This window comes from Xiphophorus couchianus, chromosome 14 (genome assembly GCF_001444195.1).
Source record: "Xiphophorus couchianus chromosome 14, X_couchianus-1.0, whole genome shotgun sequence".
Classification (NCBI taxonomy): domain Eukaryota; kingdom Metazoa; phylum Chordata; class Actinopteri; order Cyprinodontiformes; family Poeciliidae; genus Xiphophorus; species Xiphophorus couchianus.
Window position 1 is genome coordinate 3,694,781 of NC_040241.1, and position 22,702 is coordinate 3,717,482.

The following is a 22,702-nucleotide window of genomic DNA, read 5'->3' on the forward strand; positions in this document are numbered from 1 at the left end:
ATACCAATTTATAATAATAAATATTATTATATTTAATAATATAATGATATTATACCATTGGTATGTTATACCAATATAATACCAATATTTATTGGTATTAAGTTTCTTCATTGTTGTTCTAAGAGGAAATTTCTTAGAAATTTTCTCCTTAATTCTGTGTCATTTCTTGTCAATTCCTCTCTGAGCTCCAAGAACTGTTATCTCTTCCAATGTTTGGCAACTTGCTTTTTCATTTCCTCTTTCTCTTGTCTGCTAAATAGTAAAAGCCACTGCAATTTATTTTTATATGAAAAGGGGTGCTATATATATATTAAAAAAATCCCCTTCGCACCCAGGTGTGTTAAGATTTTTTTTTTCCCAGTAAGAAACACACGTGTGTTTTACAAGTGGTACCTGTCTGCTAGGAGTATCTGTCTGCATTTGGAAGAGTTGCAAAAACATAAAAAACCCGCACACTGGCTTTTGATGGTAAGCATGGCACTTCTTGTGTACATGAAGGAAATGAAAGAATAACCAAGAGTTACCACTGCAAAAAAACCTAAAAAAAAACACTGCTAGTGGTGATGTGCGCCACCACTACACTGGTGTACTGTTGCAGCTCCTGCAGTGTTGCTCAGCTGGGAAAAAGACAGAAATGATCTCGGTATCATATGTCAACATGGAATGCCATATTAGTGTACTTCCTCCTTGTGGTTTCCTTTTCTGTCAGTTTCTTCAGCCTGAGTTGCGATTTCTCCAAATATTCCTATTTGAGCAGATAGTGACAAGCTGAAATGAACTCTGAGCAGAAATGTACTAACATGAAAAATGTCCCACCAACAATAAGGCAACACAGATGCAAAATCTGTTGTATCCACTTCAGCTTTTATCACAACACACACTGCAAACACACAAAATCTTACCATGTAGTTTTGTCTGGTTTCTAGTGCAAATATCCCAATACACTTGAAATTAGACAAAACTAAAAATGTTCAAACTTAGTTACATTGGCAGATTATTTAAGACATTTTCCATGTTAATGGGGGGGAAAAATCTGCCAGTAAAACTAGTTTCATCAGTATTAAGCAATTATTAACTTAGGACATGCTCCTTTATGTGACTGTAAAGTTAATTGTAAGTTAGTTTTGTCCTACTTCAAGTATACAAAGATATTTTCACCAGAAACTAAACCAAACGTAAAAGATTTTGTGTTTTTGCTCTGTGGCATTGTTTCGATAAGGTTCTGCAACGTCACCAGATTTATTTCCACCCAGTGCTGCATTAATTTTTCACCAGGATCTCTTGTATTGGTGATGGTAGAGTCTGACCACTGTCCAGATCCTTCTCCATCACATCCTAAATGTTCTCAGTGGGGTTGAGGTCCAGACTCTGTGGTGACTAATCCATGATGCCTCATGCTGCCCACACCAGGCTTTCACAACCTGAGACTAATAAATGCTGACAGTTTCATGTTGGAATATTCATGAGTCAGGGAAGAAGAAAAATTTCATAACCTGGTCATTCAGTATGTTCATATAGTCAGCTGACCTCATAATGTTGCTGAAACTGAACCCCCCCCCCCCACCAGCAGCAGCAGATCACAGCACTGGAAGCCATCATTCCTCCTGTTGAGGAACATTAACGTGTATGTGGCAGCAGGGTTAAGCTGATTTTTTGTAACAAAGCAGTCAGGTGAGTCCCTGCTACTGATGAATAAACGTGTTCTAAGGTTTTCTAATTTTGGCCCTCAGTGTTCTGTCATGATGTGAGGCAACAAAGGATGGTTGACAGACATTTATTAAAATAAAAGGCAAGTCATGACCTTTCATCTAGGCAGAGAAGAGGTGTGAGAAACTTTCAGAAACTGATCCGTATCTGTGGGCTTGATGGTTATTTATTTGAGTCATCCTAAAACAGGGGTGGGCAACTCCAGGCCTCGAGGGCCGGTCTCCTGCAACTTTTAGATGCATCTCTACTTCAACACACCTGAGTCAAATAATGAGGTCATTAGCAGGACTCTGGAGAACTTGACTGCACTTAGGAGGTGATTCAGCTATTGGATTCAAGTGTGTTGGACCAGGGAGACATCTAAGAGTTGCAGGACACCGGCCCTTGAGGACCAGGATTGCCCACCCCTGTCCTAGAATCACTTCCTCCACAGAGGATTTCAGAACTTCAGGAAGGTTTCTCACATGGAAGGAAAGTTGTTTGATTGCAAGAAGACTGGCAGCAGGATCCTGACATGCTAGCTCTGTACCAATCCAATCCAAGTTAGTCCAAGAAGTGCACTGACAGCTGAATCAGTCACACCCACTGGCTGAATCCTTTCTGGGTCAGTGAAATTAATACTGAAAGTGGGACAACAACCAGTCTTTTCAGATGGAGCTGAGCTGGAATCAGCTGGACTTAAAATGTGTTGGAACAGCGAGAACAGCTTTAACAACCCCCCCCCCCATACACACACCCACTCACACACACACGTGATGCATTCAGATTTTTTGTATTTCCAATAGTGCAAGTTTCACATTAAATTCTTAAAAACAAACCTCCAGGAGCAATCCTTTAAACAAACTGGAGCTAGTTACAGGTCATAAAAACTGCAAATACTAAAAGTATTAAAAGCGTCTGGTTTCAGAAATGGTTCATCCTTTCCTTAACCTACAACACAAACAGTAACATTTTTCAGAGCAAAGACAAGCAGCTGCTTTACACACTTTAACACAATACAAGTGGCAATTCTGTATTTGCCAAAGTAAATAATGTGCTCAAGACTTTGGAGACATTTTTATGGCTTTTACATTTCTATATAGTAGAAAATCAAACATTGGTGCTACGTTTCACTTCAGTAACTTCGGCAGTGAAAAAAATGAAAAGAAATGGCTTTAAAATATAAGTGAGCAGTGTTACCTAAACATCTGTGATCCTGCAGCTGTCCCTGATGTCCATGAGCTGATCTGGTCAAAGCCTTACATTCCTGATATTCCAACTAAATTTCATCTAAAATAGCACAATTCCTTTCACATGAAATGACTTTGGGAAATTGAGCGTTAGTTGTTCCAGATCACCTGTTTTTTTCTTCAATAAGAGAAATAATAAACGGTATGTTTTAAAACAGATTATCTAGAGATCCAACATATTGTTGTTCGTTTTTGCCTCAGAACAAAACTGCTGTTCTGCACTTTAGTGCCAGCAGAACCTGCACAGTAAGTACACAGTTTCAGTGCTTTCTTGCATTAACAAGACTGAATCAGTTTTCTGACCTAAAATAGTAATCTGGATGACTTAACTTCCTCATTCTTGATTTTGTCCTGAACTTTCCTCTTTTGCTTTTCTCACTGAATGACACACTTTTCTTTCTGCTCCTTAGCATACTTGCTTCTTCTCTGCTCAAGGCCACGGTTCAGACGCTCATCCTCCTCTTCAGCTCTGAAAACAAGAACAGGGATGAATCACATGTTGGCCTAATCACCTCTTTCTGGTTTGTTTGTTTGTTTTGGCACAGAGCTGGCTTTGAAGCTGAATCCATATGTTGTTAACAGGACTGAGATCGGGCCTTCAAAGGAGCTGGGATAAGTTTGCTTTCAGTATATTCTTGAGAAAGTGTAAACTTTGTCTAGAATAAATCTCATTGTCACAATCACTTCCTGAGAAAAGCTCCAAGGTGTTTGGTTCCAGCTGTAGGGTACCAGGCCGTGGTAGAACAGCGAGGTGGATTTATCTTACCCTCTTTCTTTAGCATCAATATTGTGAACCAGCTCATCTCTCTGGTTGACCAGGGACACCAGCTCCTGTAGCAGGAGCTGCTCTCTGTGTTTGTGGGCCTGGGTCTTCTGGCACTCTGTTATTTTAAAAATAAAAGCAGGTAGTTGGTAAAGAAAATAGAGCAGAAGACTCCCAGCCCTAAAGACATGAAGTTGTGATGAATTCTGCATTAGATAAAAAGATGCACCTTCAATTGCCATCATGTCTCTCAGCTCTTTGGTTAACAGCTCAAACCTCCTTGCCAAGTCTTGTTCCTCCAGCCTGTTGATAACAAAACATGTTTTACATGACAGAACTCGGCCATGTTGCTCTGACAGGGGAATGAAGCATCATGGCGCCGAACTCACAGCAGCTGCACATGGTCCTGCCTTCGGATTAAAGCGTTCTTCTTGTTAACCAGAGTGAACCACTCCTGGATCAGCCTCTCCTCCTCCACCTTGTCACTGCCTGCAGAAACACAGCATTACCAGCAGCTGTTGTTATAATAACTTTGAAAGTATTATGATGCTCTGCCTCTTCATGTGCCATACGTAGGAAAGACAGTAAATCCCAGACTGTCCATCATGATGTACCTGTACGTCAGACTGGAGGTAATCAGAAGGACTGAGCACTCAACTTGTGTTTGTTTTCACATCCAATAATCCAGTAGAATCTCCTTTAGGATCCCATCAATTCCCTGAAGATGTCCAGTTCCTGAAGCAGCAATGCCCCAGACCAACACACTCCCACCACTATGTTTCATTGTCAGTATGATGCCTTTTTTTTTTTAGAAATGCTGTTTATTTTTATATCAGATGTAACAGTTCAGACAAATTTCAGAAAGTCCCAGTTTTATCTCATCTGAGCACAGAATGTTTTCCCAAAAGTCCTGGAGTTCATCAAGATGTTTCTGGTGAGTGGAGCTCTCACATGGAGGCCATTTTTTCCCAGCTGGAACGGCAACAAAGCGGCTTGTCTTGGTAAGTAGAGAGCGATAGTCCTGAAGTCATTTGTTAGCAGGTTAGCTCATTTTCAGTTGTAATTAACAATAATGTGGCAGAAGAATCTAGATTTAAAGTGACACAGTGAAGGCTTTGTGACTTATTGGACATTTATAAACTGAAGCTTATCTTTGGCCCAACTGAGCTACAACCAACTATCAAAGAAGAAACATTGGCCTCTGTAAAGGTCAACAGTCATGTTGAGAACAGATTAGGTATGATTTTAAGTTTAATAGTTAATTAGTTTCATGGTCTGTAATAATAACGCATCAGAGCATAACATCACAGTCCTCCAACCTTATTTATAGTGTCAACTGACAACATTAAGTCAGTGGAGAATGTTTTCTCCTCTGTCCAGGTCTGTAGCCATGGAGCTGACAAGGCAGTTAAATATGATATTTCTCAAGGTCATCCCCAAAATCATCATGACTGAACTTGGATGATAATATGTGATGTTCTCATGTGTTTTTTCCCTGGATGAATGAGAAGAAGATACTTACCTGCAGGATAAAGATATGATTCTAAGGGCCTTCATAAGAGTGAACTATTTACTTTTAATTGCAATTTACTATATCAGTCATGGTAAAAAGTAAGTGAACCCTCTGTCATCTCCAGGGTTTCCACTTACGAATAAGCAGGTTCTAAAACAATTTCAATCTAACCTGATATAAACACAACTACACACTCATTGGACATCAGTCCAATCAGTTTGGCCTTTCTGTCCAATCATGTAGATTTTATGTCAGTTCCATAAAATCTAAATGTTAAATTTAACATTGTTTTAAATGTTAAATCTAAAGCAGAATTTATCCGGTTCTTCGTGTATCATGGCATACTTTACCTGTTTCCATTAACTGCCTGAGTTTCCGCTCCACCACGCCTGCTCTGTTGTCAATGTGCTTTTGTTCGGCTTCCAGCGCTTCCATCTGATGCAACACATACTGGCTTGTGTCCTAGATATATCAACAAAAATATATACTAATATGATTCTAAATATGCACAATTGAGAAACAGAAAGAGAAAATGTCTCCTTTAGGAGTTATCACTAGTAAAGTCATTTATCAGTTCCATAAAACCAACTCACCTGACCTTCTGGTCTCTCTTCTTCAACTACAAACTCTGTTCTTTCTGCAGAAAGCAAATACAAATAAATAAATACAATTATTTAAAATGTACATGATGACCGCAAAAAGGAGAAAAGACCTAAAAAACATCTACCAGTCTCTGAATTCTTTTTGTCTTGCTCTGCTGCAGCCTAGAGAAAGAGAAACAAGATTCTTGTATTTTAGTCATGAGAAAATAAGAAGGAGGTTAAACATGAATAAAAATACCCAAAAAAGCATCATACCACTAATATATCTCCATCATCAATTGAGCCACTCTTCTTCTGTGATCTGCGCTTCTTGAGCAGATCAGCGTCTTTCACTCGGGAGAAGCCTGACTTGGGTAGATTGTGAGATCTTGGTGGTGCCACAGGAGACTGAGAGCTGGCTGCTCCTCCTGCACCAGCATTCTGCAACCGTTTGGACCGAGGAGGTGCAGCCATCTCATCGCTGCTTTTGGTTTCATCTTCTGCAGGGCTTCCACTTCCAATAAGCTCAAGACTTAGACCTTTCTCCTGGAGTTTCTGGGCGCAGTAGCGAACAGTTGCTTCTGGGTCCTCCTGGGCCTCCTGCTTCCCTGATACTGCATAACTAGACTCACTGCTGTTTTTATCTATATGAAGCACACTGAGCTCCTGGCCAGTGAAGTGGGTTCGTATTTGGTTGAGGTAGGTCATGACAATAAGGCGGTCAGGAACCGCAAGCATGACCATGTCTGAAGGCTCGATCAGTCTGGAAATCCCAAGTTCAGCAAAACCATCAAAAGCCTGAAATGTGTGACAGAAGACGGTGGGATTATTATAATAACTTGACCAAATACCAGTCAGACCAGTTTGAAAAATGAATAAAATGTCTTGAACCTGTTTGTTGTTGGTCTTGATGTCATACGGGTTCAGCATTTCAAAATTTCTAGAAAAAGACAAACGAACAGAGAAATGTTGACTAGCAGTTTGTAGTAAGGAGCATTTTCTATGGCAGATGTTTCTTACATCTTTTCAGGGTGGAAGTGATGCAGGATAGCACAGAAGGCCAGGCCATTCCTCCAGGAGGTGCTGAAGTTGGTGATCTTCACTCCCTTGTGACACTGAGTTACATCCTGACACCACTCCAGCAGAGACCGACTGGAGGTCACTAAGCTTGGACTACTGAGGGTATTCTACAACACACAAATCAATACAGAGATTCAACCTGGCACAGAACTGAAACTATCAAATATAATCAGTGGCAGTTTTTGATTTGGGCTGTATGGGCAGCTGCTCAGGGCAGCAGAAAGAGGCGGGTTGAAGAACGGTGCTGCCAGGGAACTTCTGATCCTCAAAAAACACAGTCTGTTTTTTAAATACCTTTATCGTCTCTAAGTACTTTAATATGATAAATAACCAGGAAATAACAGAGCATGAACGGGTGATGCAATTGGCTGAATGTGGCTGTAATGTAAGGTTTTGATAGGTTGGTGTCACTAGATGATGTAAATTCAGCCAATTTACCATTTTTTAATGCTATCTGAATAATTTAATTAGCTATTTTCATGATCTAACAATATGCATAAAACATTCATGAAGTAGGTTTGTACTGGTTGGTTAACAGATAATTTAATCTTTCTAAGAAATCATTTGTTGAAATTATTGTTAAACATCAGTTTCTCCATTATTTCCTGACTATTTTGTTAATAAAAAGTAAAATCCACACAGATTTTCCAAAATTCAGTTCCCTCAATGAGGAGAAGTGCCATAACATTTTTACAGCCGATCAGAAACCAAACCAAAGTAATTATTTTTGGACCTAAAGAGGAACAATCTAGAGTCCAGCACAAAGCTTCAATAATTATAGATAAAAACAGCTAGAAACAGTGATCAGGCCTGAACTTTCAGTATCACATAAAGACAAATCCAATGTCGGCCTTCTATCACCTGAAGAACATTTCCAGGATTAAGGCACTAATGTTTCAGCAAGATTAAGAGAAACTCATCCATAGGTTTATCTTTAGTCGCATTGATTATTGCAACAGTGTCTTCTCAGGTCTGACTAAAAGATCAATCCTCCAGCTGCAGTTGATCCAGAACGCTGCTGGTGGTGTTCTGACTAAAACCAGGAAGATAGAGCACATCACCCAGTTCTACAGTCGAAGAACTGTAGAACTGGTTCTTCGACTGTAGAACCAGTTCTACAGTCTGGTTCTCCTCTGTCCAGGTCTGTAGCCTTCTCTTCTCTCTTCCACTGAGAGAAGAGAAGACTTTCTCTTCTCTCAGAAGAGACTTTAAAATACTGTTAGTTGATAAATCCCTGAAGGGCTCAGCACCACAATACAATAAAGATCTGCTGTTATTGTATCAACTTTCCAGACCACTCAAGTATCATGGTTCTGCTCTTCCAGAACCAGAACCAAACATGGAGAAGAAGCATTCAGCTTCCTCACCTCTACAGAAGGAGCGCCCTCTGCAGGTCTTTTCTGAGGCGTTGTCAGCTCACGGGCTTGTTGAAGAGCTTCAGCTTGTGACTTGGTGCCATTTAGAGAGGAACCACTCAAGCGCTTCTTGCCACGAGGAACAGGTACCAGCTGCCCTGATGACCTAACAAAACCACAACAGAACACAAATGCACTTGTTACTTATTACCTTTAATGCTGCTAAAAAATCAAGCATACATTTAAAAAGGTAATCAGAACCTTTCAAAAATAATTTTATGCTCACTGAAAACTTAAAACAAATATTAGTTGAGTGCATCCTGCAATAGTTTAAAGCTTATTGACTAATCTTACCTTGGATTCTTTGAACAACCAGCAGCTAGATCTACAGACACAGAGTCCAGCTCTTCATCTCTCACTTCCCTTCTTGTGTTTATTTCCACAAGCTTGCTTTCTTTTTTATGCTCTACATGCAGCCAGTCATCCTGAGAGGAAAAAATAGTGACAGTCCCAGACCTATTGATCTCTCGTTCCAGGACCTTTGTGATGTTCTCCTTCTCTGAATCTACTTTCTCATCATTCTGTAAGGTTTTTGTAACAAGTGGTTCATCTGTAAAGGTCCAATCTTGCAGGATTTCATCCTGAGCCTCTTCAGTGTCCTCTGTGGACCGTGTCTGAGTAAACACTTCTTCCATTGCTTCTAGCACATCCCTCTCCAACTGCAACAGAACTGCTTCTTCGCCCTGGACTGTAACTGAACCTCCATCAGATTTCAAGTTGAGAGATGTTGAAACTCCTTCTGTTTTCAGGCAATATGTTTGATCTGAGTTTGTCTGAGATAATTCCATTTCTATGGAAGAGGAATTGTTTGCAGGTGGTAAATCAGTGTTTCTAAGGTCGTTCTGGACTTGACAGAATGGAACAGGCGACGTTGATTTCTTATTTTCTGGGACTGCTTTAGCATCTGCAACGCTGTCTGAATGAGAAGCAGTCTTTGAGTCCTGTAGGAGTGCATCACTGGAGTGTTTCCTTCTTTCTTTGGGTACTGGTAGACAGGAGGGTCCTGGTGATTTTTCTGAAGTATCACCACAGACTGCTGGAATGCTTTGCTCAAATGCAATTCTGGTTCTTCTTAATGCAAGATTAGTCCCATCTGAGGGTGAAGAAGATTCAGCTACAGGATCAGAACAATCTTCAGCTTGTGGTAACTCTTCAGGTCTGGAAGGAATATTCAACAGACTGCCTCTCCCTGCTGTCAGTGTTACTCTGCCATGGGCTTCCTGAGATGCATGTACTCCAGTGGTACACCTGTCTGGGTTGGTGCCACTGACGTGTTTTCTTTCGCGAGGCTTTGGAACAGGATTTTTTAAAAATGAATCTTCTGCCTTTTGGTTTGTAGTGTTGGATATATCAACAAATGTGCTACCAGCTAATGGCAGCTGGTAAACGTGATGTGAATCATCTGCAGTGATGTCTTTGTAAGTACTGAATCTGCCAGCTTTTCTAACTCGCTTTGGAAGATTAATCTTCTTGATGATTGAAAGAGGGGCAGCGTGCTCATCATGCAATACATCTGGCTCTGGAACAGGGGGAAGGGTTTTCACTTCTTTTGCTTCCAAAGAAAGCAGTGTGTTAGAAGAGGCCTGAACTCCAGCTGTGCTGTCTTCGTTAGGCCAGTCCGGTTCAGTGTCCTTTGAGCAAACTAGCACTGTTTCTGTCTGTAGAGGCGGACTCTGAAACAAACCAGTCATTAGAGAAGGTTCTGTTACCGTTTCTTTCTCCTGTGTGTTTTGTGAAAGAACTGTGTTGCATTGTGCTTTATTGTCCAAATCAGAAATAATGTGAGGTTTTGTGCAGTTGGACTGGATAGTGCCTGGCTGTAGAGAATTCTCACAGGCAGAGAGAATAACTCCTGGAACAGGCTTATCAAACAAATGATCCCTCCTTCTGTTTGGCCTTCTTGGAGCTATGCATATGTCTTGATCACTTTCTTTCAGTTCAGGTGGAATCACTGGCTTTTTGTCTTGTTGAGGACTAGCAATGCCAGGCTGTGGCACCAGTGGATTATCATCTTGATCACACGCTGATCGGTCCAAGGGTAAATCAAATTCTGCATGTCTTTGTTCATTACTGTCTGTAGGCTGAAGAGAAGTTGCAGACAGTTCTTTTGAGCTCGTTTGTGTCGGGCTTAGAGAAAAGAGAAGACAGAATCTTCAGAATCAGCTGCTGTGTCATGCACTGGTTGCAAGCATCCTTTCTGTAGTAAACGTCTTGGTTAAAAGAGACCAAAGTTTAATTGCATTCTTAAAAGATTCTTAAACAATTAATTGATTATTTTTATGATTTAATTTAGTTTCAGAGATGAAAAAAAATAGTACAAAGAATACAGTAATAGTGAAGACACGAAGGCAGCAATGACCCTTTACAATCTTTGACCCTCACTAATTTCTGATTGGAATGGTTATTCACATCACAATATAAAATATATTACTAAGCTTAAGTCACACACCATGCAATCAAAAAACAATTGACTATCACTCACCCTTTCTCTGAATGAGGAGAGAACATCATAATTTTTAATCCATCTTCTTCTACATAAGCCTGATCGCTTGCTAGCAAACTTTCCATGTACTTTGATGTTTGAACAGAGTTCTGCTCAGTCAGAAACGTTTCCTTTGAATGTTCTTGATTCAGAGGTAACTCATGTTCATCTGTTCCTTCACTACTTTCTCTTACACCCTTGTCCTCCTCTGCCAATGGAAATCGATTCATACTTGAATCAAAAAGGGTGTCCTCAATGCCAGTACTTGGTAGCGAAGAGACTGACTGATCATCCACCAAGTTCCACATGTATGGTTCCACACTTATTGGATATTCTTGTTTAGTGTGAATGTCCTCAGAATTGTCATCTGTCTTTTGTGGAGGAGTCCTGCTGTCAGTGAAACGTGGCCAACACTCAGCAGAAGGAACAGAAGGAGTTAACATCTTTTCTTCTAGATACACAGAAGGAACAGCGAGTGGGGGGTCAACGTCTGCTACAGCAGAGCTAGATGGGCCCAGGATGGATGCTACTGTTTCATAACTGTAAAGGATGAATGGGCACTGAGTACTGAACATGTAAGTCATCGTACATGTTCAGAAAAAAAGTTAAATAGAAATTTACATTTTATCCTAAATTGGATCCAGTTTTTTACTGTCATTAAACTACAAGAAAAGGCAGAAAAAGATTGAAAGTTGGTGTAATATCACATTTTTAAATTCTGGAATAACAACAATCAAAAATTCTAAAATACACGCTATTAATTATGGATTTAGACTAATCTTAAACTTACCCTTTATGGAAAACACCAACAAGGGCCTTTACTAATCCAGAAGTTTCTTCTGAATTTGATAAGGAGAGTTCTCTCTTTTTTTCAGACACTGATCCATCTGCCTCCAAAACCTCCCATCCAAAAAGTCCTGCTGCCTCTGATGTATCCCAGGATTTATTCCCTGTCTGCATTTCTTCTGTTTTATTCTCTACGTGCGATTGGCTGAGGACCCAAATACAAAAGCTTTAAAACTGTGATCCATAAAACGTTCATGGCATAAACTTGAGCAATGAAATGTAGTCTGAACTATCATCCTCAATCTGCACAACTTCACCACACACTGTGCAGAAAGAAGTCTTATCCCACACAATCTATGCTAAGCAAGCACTAAGTCACTTTCACAGCAAAACACACAGGAGCACTGGGCTCCTCCACTTACCCAAAATATAGATAACGATCTACACTTTCCTTTGCACCCCTCTTTTCTTCTGTTAAAACAGCATCCAGTTTATAGATTTAAAATTTAGCAAGCCAAATACAAATATGTGAAATATGAATGTTGAATATCATTGATGTCTCACCATAAGAAAGTTCAGAGCTTTGACTGCTAACAAATGAGAGAGGAATGCCACTTCTCTCCATGAGCTTTGACTGCGCATGTTGGGACGCATTTGCAGCATATGCTTCAGTAGCAGAAAGACGTTGAATACCCTTTGCTTTCAAATCAGCTGTGTTCACTGGGAAATAGCTGGGAAATCCAGGAATCTGAGCTACATGTGGGCAAGATGACGCCAGTGCGACCATAGACTTAATTTCTGGTGTATGAAGCAATATTGCTGGCAAAGTTGCAGGACAAGCCTTCTCTTTTTGCTTCTTCTCAAACAGGACAATATTCTGTTGGATCCAGGTGTGTGTTTCTGTAAATTCAAAACTAAGCCTTCTTGCAGATGGAAAACCAGGAACACATGAAACACATGGAGAAGATGAGTATAAACTGACCATATCTGGTGGCCGATTTACCTTTTGGGCAGAAGAAAAGCCATAAATTCTGGTCTTTTTGGGGCAGGATGTCACTAAAGTTAGCATACCTTTTCTGTTGTATAAATCTGGCTGCTCCTGTACCGGAATCAAGATACTTTTATGCTTGACCTGAGGTTTCAACAGTATCAGTTTTGCTTCACTTAGCCATTCTGTATTTGGGCCTGGAGTCAAGGATGAAAATCCTCTGATACATGAGGTAATAGGGCAACAGGGTACAAAATTTGTTATATTAGGTTCCATGCTGGATTTGAGTTTGAGCTTGGAGGGTTCCTCAGGTTTAAGACTTGACACACTGCATTTGGTGACAGTCGGAAAACCAGGGATGAGGGAATATTTTGGGCAAGATGGGACCAAACAAAACATCTTCTTCATTTTGTTTGTGTTACTTGGTGAGAAGTCAAAAGTAAATTGAACAATCCTTTGTGACCTGTACATCAATGAACCTAAGTCACATGTCCAACATTCTTCATTCTGCTGTTCCAGGGATGGGAATCCTGGTATACAAGAAGTCACAGGACACAAGGGAAAGAGACTGACTATATTTGGTTTATAATACTCAACTTTAGGATTAGGAATAGATGGAAAACCTTTATTTCTGGACACCCTTGGACAAGATGGCAAGAGAGAAACCATTCCTCTCACTTGTCTCTTGTCTCTGTCATGGGCCTCAATACTCAACAAGTGTTTATCTTTGACTCTTGGTTCAAATAGTGTCTCTTTGTGTACTGTCCACAATTTTGGACAATGAATTGATGGACATCCTGCAATCTGGGAGATCTTTGGACATAAATTCGTAATAGCCACCATATTTATTGTCTCAATATCAGTCACACTGGGTTGTGGTTTTGATGCAAAACCAACAATGAGTGATTCTCTTGGGCAGGATGAAGCAAAATGCCACATGTCCTTTGCGTTGTCTGCAATATTCGGTAATAAATCATAACAAAACTGAACAGTCTTTTGTGTCCTGTGCATCAATGAACCCATGTGAGCAGGCCAACCTTCCTCATTCTGTGGTTCCAGTGATGGGAATCCTTGTATGCCAGAAATTACAGGACACAAAGGAATGAGACTAACTATATTTGGACTATAATGCTCCATTTTGGGACTGGGAACTGAAGGAAAACCTTTAACTCTTGAAGCCCTGGGACAAGAAGGCAAGAGGGAAACCATTTCTTTTGTTTGTCTCTTGTCTCTGTCAAGGTGATCAATAAGGAAGAAGCGTTCTTTCACCTTTGGTTCAAACAGTGTCTCTCTGCCTACTGTCCACAATTTTGGACAATGAAATGATGGACATCCGGCAATCTGAGAGATCTTTGGACATGAACTCGAAATACCCACCATACCTATTGTCTCAATATCAGTCACACTGGGTTGTGGTTTTGATGCAAAACCAACAATGAGTGATTCTCTTGGGCAGGATGAAGCAAAATGCCACATGTCCTTTGCATTGTCTGCAACATTTGGTAATAAATCATAACAAAACTGAACAGTCCTTTGTGTCCTGTACATCAATGAACCTATGTGAGCAGGCCAACCTTCCTCATTCTGTGGTTCCAGTGATGGGAATCCTTGTATGCCAGAAATTACAGGACACAAGGGAATGAGACTGACTATATTTGGTCCATAATGCTCCATTTTTGGATTGGGAACCGAAGGGAAACCTTTAACTCTTGAAGCCCTGGGACAAGAAGGCAAGAGGGAAACCATTTCTTTTGCTTGTCTCTTGTCTCTGTCATGGTGATTAATAAGGAACAAGTGTTCTTCTTTCACCTTTGGTTCAAACAGTGTCTCTCTGCTTACTGTCCACAATATTGGACTATAAAAAGATGGAAATCCTGCAATCTGGGAGATTTTTGCACAAGAACTTGAAAGATTCACCATACTTCTTGTCTCAATTTCACTCACTCTAGGATTTGCTCTAGAAGGAAATCCAGGGCTCTTTGACTCACATGGGCAACTTTGTGAAAGAGAAACACTTCTTTTCCATTTTTTCTTTGCTTTGTTGCTTGGTAGCAGTATTAGAGTCCTAATATTTAACAATTTCTCCCACAACAGTTTATTACTGATTTTCCAATCTTTGCTGTCAGGCTTTTGGACAGATGGAATGCCAACCATTCTGGAGACAGAAGGACAGGATGGAACAAGGTTAACCGCACTAGATCCATTAAGAATACCAGTAAGTTCAAATGCAGATGGAAGTCCAAATGCACAAGCTTGTTTTGGACAAGTTGGGGCTAATGCTGTCATTCCTTTTATGGACTCTGCATTATTTATATTATGGGGTACGTCATTAATTGTGACTGTTCGAACTTTAAGATGTGTAACTGTGAAGAGTTTGAACTCTGTAATCCATCTTTCATTGAAATTATGATTAACTAATGATGGAATGCCTTCAATTGGTGAGCTCATTGGACAAGAACCTAAAATAGTTATGTCTGATTGATAGAATGTGACAGTAGTCTGTACAATTGAGTCTATATCTGGTGTATAAGAATGCTTTAAGACCTCTGGAGCCATCTTTTCTTCAGTTTCACAGTCCTCATTTGGTGACACTATACTTGTAAGAGCTTTTGTTTGTATTTTCTTGTTTCTAAACACTTTCTGTTGAGATTCTGACTGCTTATCATCATTTAAAAAAGTTTTCTTTGCTGGTTTTGTACAACAATAACTGTTGCCACTCTTTTGGGACACCGATGGGAAACCTGGAATTCTAGCCTGCTTTGGACAACATGGTTTCAGTAAGACACTTTCTTTTTCATGCTTTTTATTCTCTCCTGATGTGAGTTGTAGGCCCTTTTCTTTCATGTGGAAGCCTTTGCTCCAGATTGTAATTTCATCGAGTGGCCAGTGTTTTTCATCACTACTTAGTGATAAGCCTGACATCCCAGGTATGTTTGTCATTCTGGGACATGTATTCAAGAACATAAATTGTTTACTGTAAGATTCCGGTATGGGATAATGTGGCAAATAACCTGCACTAGGACACAAGGAGCTTTCATCCTCCATGTGTTTCAAATGACTTTGTGACTGAGGATCATACTCATTGCTTGGGGTTTCAAGAATTTGTAGTTCATTTTCAACAGGTAACTGGTTTTCCATCGCAGTTTCTTTTTCATTGTCATCAGTGTGTAACACTATGGAAGAACTAGCTGACGGGGCTAGACCAGCCGATTCTTTTGTCAGTTCTGTTTCTAGAGATTCCTGTGTAGCTACATACGGAAGCTTTTCCCTGTCTGAGGGACATTTCCATGTTCTCACTTTAGGCTCTTGCCACTTCATGGTTCCCAAAGCAGGAGCATTTTGTGACTGATGTGCTGAAATAGCTCTTTGAGTTTGAGAAAGGAGTATTCTGGATTCAGTAAAAAATGGGCATGGAGGTTGTTGTGAAACCATGTTCTCATCTCTAAAAAGAGAGTAGAATATAAGAATTCAGTCAACATTTATTCTGGACAATACCAAATTAATAAATAATGTAAATAAATGTATTCACAAAATGGACACAATTGTCCTACAAATATGCATCACAATATAACAACCAACTACATAGTGTATTTTATGCTTAACAGCAAAAATTCTATTAATTTCAAACAATTTTCCAAAAACCTCTTTAAAAAGTATGCATTACTCCTCAACTTGAACACTAAAGTTCCTTTAATGGGTTGATTGTATAAACTGACCAAAACAACTTGTTTAAGATGAATTTTCAAACAGCCTTAAACTCTCTGATGAAAATATTTTGTGAAAGCCTAATTTATCAGAAAGTACAACCACAAGAATCTTAGACTCATCATTGTGTTTTTGTAGTTTTGGCACATGGTTGTCAAAGCGAAGCTATCCTAGCTCTTTGTGGATGAAACCGCTGCATTGCTGCAAAGCAGTGCCTCGGTTTTACAAGACTGAACAAAACAGTTAATGATCTTTATTTCTACATTTTATCTTGCAATTTTCATGAAAAAAACCCAAACATACATATCCTATCATCAACTCTAGGGGCAAGAATTGTACTGTACGGAAAATAAAAATAAAATTCCAAAACTTTAAGATGTTTGACATTTTCAAAATAAAAATAAAAACTCTCAGCCACTTTCACTATCAGAGAAGTAATTAAAATTATGGCAAAGGAATCAGCAAAGGCGCAAAAAAGCTTCTAGTGAGGAAACTACTTTCTACAAAGGAAAAGAACTGAAACATCTTCAGTATCATCGTTTTATGATCAACCCATGTGCTTCTACAGTATGTGTGCGTCTGCAGACCTTTGTCCGTGACCTCTAGAGGTTTTTGTGCTGCTACATTTGCAGAGTGTGCAAATGTAGCTTTGCACATTCTGCAACATTGCTTCTTCTTCCTCTTTCCTATGTTAAGTGACACACTAAATTAAGGCTTGTTACTGTAAAATAGCAATGAATAGTCAAATATAATTATCTATCTACTTTTAACCCACCCATATTTTTTTTCCTGCTTTTAATTACTTTTATATTTTTTAGAATTACTTATGATGCATTAGGACTGTCTTGTGCTACAGAGTTTCAATAAACAAATGAAGTCCAGAATACATCATGTTCAACAAATTATAATATGTATCCCTATAATATGTATAATATGTAGCCTCTGTGTACCCGGACCTAAATATACACAACACTCTATAAAACACAATCTCACCTGTTCTGTAAGAGATCTACTTGGTAAATCTAGTAAACTCAATTCATGAAACAGACAAGATAGTGGCACATTTTTACCTAGACATTTAAAGTAAATACCTTGCATTAGATGCATGCGCTGCTCTGAGTCTCACCAATATCTTCTTCATTTAATTCAAGATCACAAATTTAGTCATGCCCCATAGTATTTGCAGTTTTATTGTAACTAAATATGGTAAACATCAAGTTGGTTTCATACTTTTTCAAGATTCTGTAGCGAAGAAAAACTAAATGTAATGCATTATAATTTGTTTCTCTAAAACAGCATTTCTTAGTGCATGCTTGTAAATTTAGCTGTTGTTTACTCCAAACTTTACAACAAGCTTTGGCATACTACTGCAAAATCTGTTAGGATTATTTACTTCTCTTTAGGTTAATGCATCTGTTGAGGTAACTACATGAAGGAGAGTGTGTGGATCTGTGATAGCGACCTCTGGTAAAGTGGTGAGCTAAAGTCCAGAAAAAGAGTGGAGGCTATCTTAGTTATTTATATGTTGGATGGATGGATGGATGGATGGATGGATGTTTTACTATGTAACTCATAAACCAATATTCTTGCTACCTTTTGAAGATGTTCTTTGCCGAGTAGCATTGTGTTATGCAGCTGATGAAACGGTTTTGCTACTACATCATGCATCAGTCATGGAACTTCTGCTGAATGCAAATCACTAAAGCCATGCAGCATGTAATGCTTCATTTAGGCAATTCTGTCAATCTAGACTTACCCACGCTCACCATGTCTGGTACATGTTTGTTCAACAGAATCACGACACAATGACTCTAAAGGACACAAATGTCTTGGTTCCCCTGAGGACAAATGTACAAGTCTTTCCACGGTGACTTCAGTAGTGTCTGTATCTTTTACAACAGTTTGTCCTTTTTCAGTGTCCCTCTGAGCCACGGGGCTGGAACAATAAGAGAATAAAGGGGAAATTTTGGATATGATAAAATATTATGGATATCTAAAAGAATGCCAATAATGAGCCAGCCAGCTAAGGATGAAATTCTTCATTGCAAAATGCATCACACTAATGCATCACAAGCCAAACAAGTTAACCCACCTGTCACTAACAGTCAACAACAATGGCACATAAGGACTTGAGTGCCACATTCTGAAATGAAAACAGAGTCCAAAAGCAAATATTTCAAAGACGAACCTGGTGGAATAACAAAGAACTCCAAATCACACTGCTTTTCCTAACCTTTTGTCCTGAAGTGAATTTGCTAATCCTTGTTTCTTGGTGCCGCGTTATTACAGGGTTGCAACAATAGACTTTGAGAAATCTTTATTTTAGATGTAAAAATAGCATAGTAAAAATACTGTAGGCCGTTTGGTTTCTATAAATTTGAATAAAATATTATCACACGGAGAGAAATGTTTAGAGCATAAATGTTGGTCCTTTGGAAGTTGTGTTCGGCTTTTTCACCTCCCTGCTCTTCTTTTTATCATGAGGGAAGTGATGCAAACGTCTCTCACTATTTTTTTTTAACTTCCAACCAATGGTGAAGCAGGGTGGCATTGTCTAAATTTACACCAGTCAAACGCAATACAATAAACAACAATTCTGGTGATGCTAGCCTTCCTGTGTTTACTCGGTAGATTCCAGTACAGAACGGACCTAGCTGCATCATCAACCCATCAGGTCATTTTTCAACCATGACCTCCATGGGTGAAAAATATAACCACAGGTATGCAATTATTGAAGCAATAAGTTTTTACATATCACAAACAGCAATTATTTACTTTACAGAAAAATTCCGACATATTTAGGCCAATATTTTCAACTAATTGTGAATCCCTTTAAAATGTACTCTGGTAGAGCTGTCCTCTTACCATAACTTGAGAATTTAACAATGTGGGTAATTCTCAGTAAAAGGATAGATTTCCTTGATAAACATTCTGATCATGATCTATCAGTCTTTCCAAGCTACATAACAACTTAACAAAATAAATGTAATACTTGGTTGTTATTTCTAGAAATTCACCAGGTCTGGGTAATTATCATGAATTAGATTTTTATTCATTTTTGGTATGAAGAACACCCTTTTAAAAATTTTTTAAAATCATTTTTATGTCTATCATATTTTTTTCCTGAGGTGGCATCTTTTCATGAAAGCCCATGTAGACCTATGGCTAGAGGGATTTCACCTGTTCATCTGAATGTGAACATTTCATTAGTATCTTAGATCTCCATCATTGGCCTGTTCCAATGTAGAAAAAATATTCTTCTGAGGCAGTTGGATTATTCTGCAAGCACATTAATAGTATCTGTTATATTTATCTCACATTTTAGGCATTTATTTACACAAAAATATTCTTTAAAAAACCTGTTCAGTGTATTGTTGCACTGACAGAATGGTTAGCTAACATGATTCCAGTTTAGACAGATGATCAACAATAGCTACCTCCTCCAAACAGATGGGTGAAGCCATCATCATTTTATATCAAGGCACCCTCCCACACAGGGAGCTCCTACTCAGAGTATTGCAGCAGATAAAACAATTTTCTGGGTTATTGAAAACATTAAAGTGAGAGATTCAGGTGCAGAGAAGGAGGCTTCACAACATCCAGCAAATGCCAGTGCTGCCACCAGGGTAAAGCAAGGTCAACAAAGACAGAAGGTGAGTGCAAGTTCATCTGCAGTCACAGTGATTTGCAGACAGTTGATTGGGGCAGAACACTAATCAAAAATGGCTGATATTTGTTTTATTCCCAAACACTTAAAACCATTTACCAAAATCTAACAGAAAAAAGGGAAGTGCCAAAGCTTAGGAAAATTTGTTTTATTGATAAATACATTTATAATATCTAATCTCAAACAGACTAAGTCTTGCTTTATTATTCTTCTTAAATATTGAAAAGAACTTTTTCAGTTAATTTCATTTCAAATGCTCAAGGAATTGTTACATACATTTTGGTTGATTTTGCAAGAAATTTTTAAATGTTAAAAAAGAAAAGCTAAATGTTTTCCCCAGTGGAGGCTTTGTGTTTCAAACAAGCATAATGTTTGAAGTTGGTGAAACATTTTGTTGCATTCATCAGTTCTGAGTCAGCTATGGTCTGGCCTCAAACAACTGTTACCTTCAAACTATGAGACAAGATTAAAACCTGGTTTTCATGTCACCACAGTGCGAGATGCACAAAGCGCTGCAGTTCGTTTCTCAAGGAAAACATACAGAATATTCAGAAATGCTGGAGCTACTTATCAGTCATGGTTTAGTGCACATATACGCACCCTGCTGAAGCTTTGATGAGCTCCACTGCTGATGGTGCATTGGTTTTCTGCCCCAGTGCTGTGGATGTGTCTGTCCTCAGGCTGGCTGCTGCAGGGCCTGAACTCTGGCTCTCCTCCTCACTCAGGGTGCTCAGCTGTCTCTTAAACTCTAAACACAAAGAGAGCAACAGATGAGATTTTACTACTTGGTTCAATGCTGACGATAACCATCACTAGTGTCCAGTCTCTATTTACTCTATTTAGTCTCTATGTGAAAGCATACTGACCCATGACTTGATTTTTTTTACCTGCTTCCTGTCTACTTGGGGAGACTATGACTGTTTCAAATATGTGTGGCTGGAGAGGATGAGGAGCCCCAGAGAGCAGAGGGGCAGATGAAGGACTATGACAAGTAGGTGAGCAGTTCTGTACAGTGACACTGCCATGAGGTCTCCCAGAGGAAACATATCCTGTTTCTCCCTGCTGTTTCTGATCCACAGACTGAGCTGCAGACGAACAGGATGAAGCTGGCGGGGAGGAAGAAAAGCATGGATAGAAGGATGAGGAGATGGGAAGAAAAGTAGGGAAAAAAGTATCAATGTCAAGCTAAAGTCTGAAGCAATACCAATACCATGCAGGGAGGTGTGTAGCGCAGAAGAGATTGGTTGATGTGGCATGACCTGTTAATCAATCCAGTGGGTTTGTCAGCAACTGACCAGCAATTTGTTCCATTTTTCACAAAGCGGTAAACAGGTTGTGTAATGTAAAATTAAGATTCAATATATACTGAATTTCGCTGTATATTCCTGTTATTGGTAGCTCCATGGCAACATGAAAACAGCCTTGTTTACTATTTCTGAATTCACAGGCAAAACAATGAAGCTGTTCTGTTTAGAATAGAAAGACAACATTTTTATCTCATAACCTCCCAAACCTAAATATCAATGACGGTGGGGAAGATCAGCAATTCTTTTCGAACACATTAGTCAGCAGTCACTAAGGTCCCAGTGTGCATGATGCCACTTTGCAAATATTAGGAGATTAACAGAATGTTTTAGTAATCCTAGGCATTGAATTTCGTCTCGACTACTGAACAAGCTACGTTAGGCAGGGATAATCACAAATAAATTAGTGATTCTAGTGCAGGCAAGTTTAGACAAAATTAATTAAAGCAAAAAATATTTAATCTACTACGCATCCCACTAACAACAAACACTAATAGCCTGGAGGGACTAAGGTTACAGCATTACATATTTCTATTCCCTGATCTTTGTGCAGCACCAGAACTTCTCCTGGATGACTTGCAGAAAAACGTAAAAACTTAGGGGAGAGGGCCGGCTGTGCTAGCGGGGCCTGAAATTTAGGAGGCATCCATTCGGTCTGCCAGGAAGCTGGAAAAGAAGAGCAGGAAAATGGTGGGAAGACACATAAATAGCATAAGGTGAAAACACCCAATTCTCTACTGTGTCTTCATCCTTTTACCTCTCTCACGGGCAGATGGAAGACTTGTGGGCTTAGTGAGGGTACAGCCCAACTCCACCATTGAGGTGGGTCGATCTTTGGGCTGCCTGGAAGTGGGAGGCATAGGAGGGGAGGTTCTTAGAGGAACTAAGGATGAGGAGCAGAAAGAGGGAAAAAGAAATCTCTGTGGATTCCAGAAAACATAACAGGCTTATCCATAAAAAAGTGTGCAGTAAGAGAAACCGCTCAATAGAGCCCATGTTTACATGGGACACTTCCTTTATGGTTACGAGGACATTTAAATAATGTTTGGACATGCCAGTGACTTTAAACTTGAATATTAATTGATTCTTAAGTATGTCAAAAAACTAAGAGCAACCATGATTTGGTAATGCACCCAAGCAATGACAGACATATTATTGGAGTGCAGTTTAAAAAAAACTGAGATTCTTAGGTAAAGCCTAACAAGTCTTTCAGAAGGTAAAGCAATTGGAGAAACTAACGGAGCCTTTTTCTCATCTACAGAATGTTTTCTTGCTGCCTGGGAATCAAGCTGCCCCAGAACTGCAGACCCCAGCAGAATGTCCTGCTCCAGTCAGCTCCAGACAGTCTACCTGGACACGGTTCCTCTGGAACATAGATGACCTATCCAAGTAAGAGGTTTTGTGACTGGGCATTGTTGTTATAACAATTGAGTGGAACTGAGCTTCTGAACAAAACCCAGTCTTTACCAAATGTTTGTAGAA

General features: G+C 39.4%; 1 protein-coding gene across 11 annotated transcripts in view; it reads right to left on the bottom strand.

Annotated features, from left to right (window-relative positions):
* Nucleotides 1-2,462: 2,462 nt before the first annotated feature.
* Nucleotides 2,463-22,702, bottom strand: part of ehbp1l1a (EH domain binding protein 1-like 1a) — a 32,435-nt gene continuing 12,195 nt past the window's right edge. For 2 of the 11 annotated variants that reach the window (XM_028038509.1, XM_028038508.1), the window contains 19 exons: nucleotides 20,517-20,664; nucleotides 18,342-18,392; nucleotides 18,006-18,185; nucleotides 12,121-15,986; nucleotides 11,979-12,027; nucleotides 11,561-11,761; nucleotides 10,771-11,310; nucleotides 8,583-10,415; nucleotides 8,241-8,394; nucleotides 6,814-6,980; nucleotides 6,685-6,733; nucleotides 6,070-6,591; nucleotides 5,940-5,976; nucleotides 5,806-5,849; nucleotides 5,563-5,674; nucleotides 4,089-4,188; nucleotides 3,929-4,002; nucleotides 3,703-3,817; nucleotides 2,463-3,405 (listed from right to left, as the gene is read on the bottom strand). In XM_028038509.1, the coding sequence (XP_027894310.1) occupies nucleotides 3,312-3,405; nucleotides 3,703-3,817; nucleotides 3,929-4,002; nucleotides 4,089-4,188; nucleotides 5,563-5,674; nucleotides 5,806-5,849; nucleotides 5,940-5,976; nucleotides 6,070-6,591; nucleotides 6,685-6,733; nucleotides 6,814-6,980; nucleotides 8,241-8,394; nucleotides 8,583-10,415; nucleotides 10,771-11,310; nucleotides 11,561-11,761; nucleotides 11,979-12,027; nucleotides 12,121-15,986; nucleotides 18,006-18,185; nucleotides 18,342-18,392; nucleotides 20,517-20,664 (8,336 nt within the window). In that variant the 3' untranslated portion in view covers nucleotides 2,463-3,311. Of the gene's footprint in view, nucleotides 3,406-3,702; nucleotides 3,818-3,928; nucleotides 4,003-4,088; nucleotides 4,189-5,562; nucleotides 5,675-5,805; nucleotides 5,850-5,939; nucleotides 5,977-6,069; nucleotides 6,592-6,684; nucleotides 6,734-6,813; nucleotides 6,981-8,240; nucleotides 8,395-8,582; nucleotides 10,416-10,770; nucleotides 11,433-11,560; nucleotides 11,942-11,978; nucleotides 12,100-12,120; nucleotides 15,987-18,005; nucleotides 18,186-18,341; nucleotides 18,393-20,516; nucleotides 20,665-20,803; nucleotides 21,023-21,745; nucleotides 21,887-21,977; nucleotides 22,104-22,702 lie in introns of those variants that run through there. The other 9 variants (XM_028038504.1, XM_028038506.1, XM_028038507.1 and 6 more) reach the window with 9 other exon arrangements.